This window comes from Brachyistius frenatus, unplaced genomic scaffold, assembly GCF_029030835.1.
Source record: "Brachyistius frenatus isolate BFR_SWC_R1_liver_20210118 unplaced genomic scaffold, ASM2903083v1 Contig_362, whole genome shotgun sequence".
Classification (NCBI taxonomy): Eukaryota; Metazoa; Chordata; class Actinopteri; family Embiotocidae; genus Brachyistius; species Brachyistius frenatus.
In genome coordinates this window covers 94,938-101,208 of record NW_027210961.1, presented here as the reverse complement: position 1 = coordinate 101,208, position 6,271 = coordinate 94,938, and the positions used below count along the sequence as shown (strand labels likewise).

Genomic DNA, 6,271 nt, shown 5'->3' with positions numbered 1-6,271 from the left:
GTCACACGTGACTTCCTGTTTCAGCTCCAGTGTTTAGTTGTGACGTGTTGATGACACCTGTCTGCCTTACCTGTATCATATGACTGATCAGCTGATGTTATTCATGTACACCTGTTGTGTAATAAAACACTGATTTCGGTTTGTTCAGCAGTTTTCAGCTCAAACTGTTTTACAGGAAGTGGATGAAACACTTCCTGTCACATGATCGTTGAACAGCAGCTCAAAAACAAGATTTAAATGAACTGAAACGGTCCAAGGTGGTGTCAGCTGGTTCTGGTTTCAGGTAGTTTGTTTTTGACGTTTTCAGAAGTCTGAACGTCTTCACAGGTTTCTGATCGTCTCTGTTTCTGCGGTCTCAGACGGTTTCTTTTGGACGGTTTGTCTCTGCGGTGTTCTCACTCTTCTTCCTCTTGAACATTTTTATGCAACTCTTCCTGTTGCTTCATGTGAACAGATGATGGAGAAACTTTAAAATGGAGAAACTTTTAAAGACATTTGATGATTTAACAGGATGTTGATCACTGATGTGAAAAACTTATAAATATTTGTTAAAGTTTAAATTGTGAATGAACGACAGCAGACTGAGTTCAGATCAGAGTTTATTTCTTTATAAAATGTTTCTGTTTTTCTGACAAAACTTTTCAAACTTAAGAAAAAACAGGAAACAAAGATTCAACTTTAATCAGAGAAACAAAAGCTGTGATTGGTTACCAGGACTGAGGTTTAACACTGTGGTTACCGATTGGTTACTGATTGGCGGTGTTGCTGGCGTCCACCTTCAGGTCCTTGGTGACCAGTCCGGAGGTGACCGGATGCATCGCAGCTCGATGAGCCAGAAACACGTGAACGGCTTCATCACGATACTTTTCAAAGTTATAAACTTCCCTGAAGAAAAAAACAAACAACAAGTAGAATCACATTCTACTGAAAAAGTCAAAGCAGATGTTCAAATAAATGAAGTGAAGTGTTAGATAGGTATTAAAGAATATTAAAAGGTGATGGATTATCTGGAAAGTAAACAAAGTGTCACTAAAATTTCTACGTGCTTCAGCCGCTCCGAGGATTCGTACCTGAAGAGCGGTCGTGTGAACTTCATCCGGCCCTGTTCAGTCGCCATCTTCAGCGCCATGGGGACCGCTTCCTCCCACCTGGACCGAACACAGAGCCTCAGCCACCTGGATGGAGAACAACCAATCAGCAAGAGGCTTCCAGCAGGAGGCGGGGTTTACATGAGAGAAACAGGATTCTCACCTGAAGCGGATCTCTGAGTTCAAACACGCATTGAGGTCGTAGACCTCCTGCATCTTCTTCACATGAGTCAGAGGGAGTAGGTCCTAAAGGAACACGGGAAAAGTCAAGGAACAGAAGTGGACTTGAGGAGGACGATTAAAGTGGACTGAAGTGTACCTCATGAAGCAGCAGGGACAGGAACTCCATGAGTTGGTGGGACGACAATGTCTTCACATCGGACTCCTTGAAGCTGTTCAGGTCCTGGTCTTTGGCCTGAAGGGGGACAGAGGACAGAGGTTTGAGTCCCAACATGAAAGAGATCACAGCAGGTCCACTTCAGGTGCAGGTCTCACCTTGATCCACCTTTGACTCAGAGCGACGCAGGTGTCAGCCAGCGTGGTGTCGTACCTGAAACACAAGGCGGACCAATCAGAGCCGACGGATCAGGACTCTGAGACCAGAAGGGTTCCGACAGGATCCACTTACTGAGGTTTGACAGGAGGCATCCCAGGAGTGAACATCCAGGCGTTCCAGTCCACCTTGTTCAGGACGTCCACCTGCGAGACACAAACTCATTTTAGTTGCTGAACGGCCGCGTTCATCCCAGAACCGGAGACCGGAACCCAAAAGTCACATTCGGAGAAATCGATCGATCAGCTAATATCGATCTTTTCTTTACGATTAAGAGGTTATATCATATCAGCCTGAACAGAAACAACCTATCTGTGTCTTGCGTTGTGCGTTCACCTGGTCGTCCAGGTGTTGCTCACCTTGTCTTTAAAGTAGGTGAACAGGTAGTTCTTCCACTCGTCTGTGGTGACGCTGCTGTAGGCAAACATCTGGATGTACGACTTCACAAACCCCATGAACACCTCTGAGGGAGACAAACGGACAGGTGTACCAGCGCAGGAGCAGGCTCCAGGTGTGTGTGTGTGTGTGTGTGTGTGTGTGTGTGTGTGTGTGTGTGTGTGTGTGTGTGTGTGTGTGTGTGTGTGTGTGTGTCCAGGTGTTACCTGGCCCTCCCATCAGCTCCTCCAGGTGGTAGAGCAGAGCGAATCCCTTCTCGTAGGGGACGGAGGAGAAGGCGACGTCGGGGTCGACATCCTGCAGGCTGGGCACCAGGTTAGTCAGAGGGTTGTTGGCTCCAAAGGTGTTTACCTGACGGATGACACGCACAGGTGAGGCAAGAACAAAAAGGAAAGAGGTGAAGATGGACCGGGTTCAGGTTCAGGTTCAGGTTCTCACAGAGTCCTGCAGGTCCTTCCAGCCTCCGATGGCCTTAAACTGACGGAACTGTTCGCTCTCCAGACGCCTGCCAATCATCCTCTCCAGGTAGACCGTGTGACCCTCGTTCAGCCTGCAGACACAGAGACCGGATCAGAACCAATGAGGACATGCTGGTTGCTTTGTTTATCCGTTTGTTGTTTTGTTTTTTTGTTTGTGGGTGTGTTTGTTTGTCCCGCTGACAGGTGTTGGAAGTGTTCACGGCTCCATGGTTACCAGAAGTGCTCCCAGGTCTTGTTGGTCACCAGGTTACCGGTCCAGCTGTGAGAGATCTCGTGGGCGATCACCTGAGCAACACGTGATCATACATGATCATACACGAACATACATGAACGTGTGTGTGTGTGTGTGTGTGTGTGTGTGTGTCACATGTGTGACCACACTTCCGGGTCATCAGAGTTTTACTTACGTTAGACAGAGATTTGTCTCCAGCCTGGAAAAACAAACAGGAAACAGCTGATCACACAAACAGCTACCTCTGACATCATCAATGACATCATCAGTCGTGTTGCTACTCACCAGCAGGGTGGGCGTGGCGAAGGTCAGACAGGGGTTCTCCATGCCGCCGTAGGGGAACGATGGAGGAAGAACCAGGATGTCGTACTGACCCCAAACGTACGGTCCCGCCAGGTCCTCCGCCGCCTTCAGCATGGTCTCCGTCTGACGGACACATCGACCAATCACACGTCAGTCCGGACACACCGACCAATCACACATCATTCTAGGTACCAGAACACCTGTGCTCCATCCGTTGCTAACTAACGTTAGCCTGAACAAGCTAACATTTCTCAGGATTAATTACAACATGCGACACATCTCGAACTTGTTAACTTCCTTACGGTTGCCATGGTGACTCACCTCAGAGAACTCAAACGCTGCTTTATCCACAAACTCCTTCTCAGACCAGACTCTGGACCTCGGACCGATCTCCCTGTTGACCAATCAGAACACACAAAGACTGTTTTCTGCTGCAGGTGACGTGATGACATCAGACAACAGGCAAGACAGGTTACCTGCTTTCCAGAGCGCCGACCACGATGGCTATCAGGTAGGAGGGCATCGGCACCTGCAGGAGGACAGCACACCTGAGGTCAGGTAATGATGACGTCACCAGGAGGAGGACGAGGACGACACCTACCGGCTGCCTGAATCTGTAGATGATGCGACTGCTGTCCTGAGGATCCACCTGGTGTCCGTCTCTCACTGCACTCATCACCGCCACCAGATCCTGAGGGACAGACACCTGGACAGAAGAGACACACCTGAGAAACAGGGAGACACCTGGGGGACGGACAGGTACTGGTTAGGTATAAACGGAGGTGATGTCACAGGTGTGTGTTACCTGAGCGTAGTAGGTGTGTTTGATGGACGGGCTGTCCTGGCAGGGGACCAGACTCCGACAATGGTGAGCCTGTCAGACAGGGCACAGGGCAGCAGTTATCAAAGGCAAACAGGAAGTGAAGCAAACAGTTGGTTCATCTGTCGTTGAGTCAAGTTTCAACATTCGAAGTGAAAGAAACCACAAAATGTTCAGAGACGGAAGAAAAGCAGGACGAGGAGGAGACGAACGTTTAGTTCAGATCTGAACATCCAGGATGAAACGAAACATCTGAACACATCAACAGGAAATAAAACTCTCTGAACGTCACTGTGATCCACGGGTTTTATTCCCTGAGTGTGAGCTGACAGGTGAGGCTCAGGTGAGGCTCACAGGTGGTGACTCACCTGACACTGGCTGAACAAGTAGGGATGCTTCTTGCCGGCGGTCTGCTCAGGTGTGAGCCACTGCAGAGCGGTCGCTGACGGAGACGTCTCATAGGCCACCTCCACGATCACATGCTGCCCTCTGATTGGTGCAGACAGCAAACACAGGCGTTACATTCTATTTGGAAAAGCGTCTTTTAGGAGGAGAGAAGAGGAGTTCACCTGGAGAGGTCAAAGGGCAGCGTGATGTCCAGCGCCGTCCCTTTGAAGCTGTGTTTGGGTCCCAGACTGAAGCGGGCCGGCTGCCCGTTGGCCGACACCGACGCCACCTTCAGGCCGCTGCTGTCCAAAGTCTGCAGCAGATAAAAACACTCTTATTAATGAGCTTCTGACATGGACGTCGCACCTGCTGCGTCAGCGCTCAGCACCTGAGACGACCTGCTGATAGACGCTCACCTGTCGCACTCTGACCTCCGTCTAAACACCTGTACCAACCAAAGTCCACGTTAATACAAACCCCGAGAACTTTTGTCTTAAATCTCAATGTCGTCAAACCAAAGTCCATTCAAAAAAACATTGATTTATCATTTGGTACTTAAAAATATGTATTTACATATTTATACAAATCGCTGTTCATTTTAATGAAAAGGTGAGAGATTTTACTTTAGAACTGCGCTGTCAGAATAAAAATGTAACTGTTGAGGGACATTTCAGAGTAAACGACAAAAAACCGAGCTGAGACATTAAAAGTGAAATTCAGCTGCCTGTCTGATAAACATCTGGAGCTCAGGTGAACTCACCTGTTCTACCAGATCAGCTCTAAATTTAAAGTCCAAGACAACACAGCCCCAATAAAATGTCTTCTCAAGCACATTGCGCCAAACTCCATTCAGAAAAATAGCAATTTAAAGTGCGTTTATTTCTCACAAAATCTCCTAAAAGATGTTTAAAAAAAATAAATAAACATAAAACTGCTAAACTGTGTTTGAAGAGCGATTTAAAAACTGCAAATTCATGACCATAAACAGATTTTATTTTGAAAAGGTTCCCGTCTCGGCCCACAATCAAATCAAATTCCAGGACCAACGCAGGTTAATTCACTGTTTCACATCGTCGAGCGAAACCTCATTCAAAAACGGACCAATTTAAAGTTTTTCATTTCTAAAATACGTTTTGATTAAATTTGAAAGCTTAAAATTATTTTCATATAAACATCTGAGAGTCGGTGAAACGTTCAGCAGCACCTTTCAAAATCAAATCTTAACTTTTAAAACATACATTTGCCCTTCACGCCAAACTCCATTCAAAACACAGCTATTTAAAGTTTCCTTGCCTTGCAGTCTGTATGAAATCTCAGCAGACCTGATGAATACAAGTTTAAAAATGATTCCAATTAACGGAGACATGAAGAAGTGGACTGAGCCGAATGACAGAGAGACATCTGAAGAAGGAGGAAACTTAACCATCACGGCTGAAACTGGGTTCGTTCATCCGCAGAGTCGAAGTCAGAACCGGACAACAGTACAGCACTAATACCCGCGTATTACTGTGTTATAACACAGACCGGACTCCATGTAAATAATGCCCGTTTTTAGCCAGTTTTCAGTTTGATATCACTTCAGGCACAGAGAACCCGTTAGCTCGAGGCTAGCAGGCTGCAGCATCGTTAACGTTACCAGGGCAGAGAAGCGGTCCTCCAGAGCCTCCACGGTGAGCGCCACCTTCCCGCTGATCACGTGCCTGTCGAAGTCCAGGTGCAGGACCAGGTTCAGGTGCTTGGTAACGCACCTGGTGAACGAGGAGAAGGAGCACGGGTCCGACATGACGATCTGTCCGGTAAAAACGAGACTGAGGCGACCGTGAAACAGACAGCCTTTTTATCCACCGGTACACGCTGCTCACACATCCGGCCGGCCTTTTCACAATAACAGGGATTTTTTTTTTTTTTTTTTTAAAGCAGTGCAGAACAATATAGACTTTTATTTTGAAGCCTTTCGGATAATGCTTTAAAATATGATTTATTTAATTGTCTTTTAATTTGTAATTAACCAAC

General features: G+C 47.1%; 1 protein-coding gene across 1 annotated transcript; it reads right to left on the bottom strand.

Moving 5' to 3' along the window:
• Nucleotides 1–588: 588 nt before the first annotated feature.
• On the bottom strand, nt 589–6,133 carry lta4h (leukotriene A4 hydrolase). Its single transcript, XM_069724130.1, has 19 exons — nt 5,895–6,133; nt 4,441–4,571; nt 4,240–4,360; nt 3,857–3,925; nt 3,653–3,757; nt 3,528–3,580; nt 3,373–3,445; nt 3,034–3,174; nt 2,924–2,947; nt 2,731–2,801; nt 2,476–2,587; nt 2,244–2,388; nt 2,001–2,104; nt 1,717–1,787; nt 1,584–1,638; nt 1,408–1,503; nt 1,252–1,334; nt 1,071–1,175; nt 589–885 (listed from the first exon to the last, which is right to left on the bottom strand). The coding sequence occupies exons 1-19, from the start codon at nt 6,039–6,041 to the stop codon at nt 747–749; spliced, it is 1,845 nt and encodes a 614-aa protein (XP_069580231.1). The 5' UTR covers nt 6,042–6,133; the 3' UTR covers nt 589–746.
• Nucleotides 6,134–6,271: the final 138 nt, after the last annotated feature.

Bases quoted from the DNA above. Each gene is read 5' to 3' on its own strand.
- lta4h (XM_069724130.1), bottom strand. From the start codon at position 6,041: ATGTCGGACCCGTGCTCCTTCTCCTCGTTCACCAGGTGCGTTACCAAG. The intron at 1,639-1,716 runs GTAAGTGGATCC...CTTGTGTTTCAG, and splicing joins ATGCCTCCTGTCAAACCTCA to GTACGACACCACGCTGGCTG. The intron at 886-1,070 runs GTACGAATCCTC...TTTTTTCTTCAG, and splicing joins TTCACACGACCGCTCTTCAG to GGAAGTTTATAACTTTGAAA.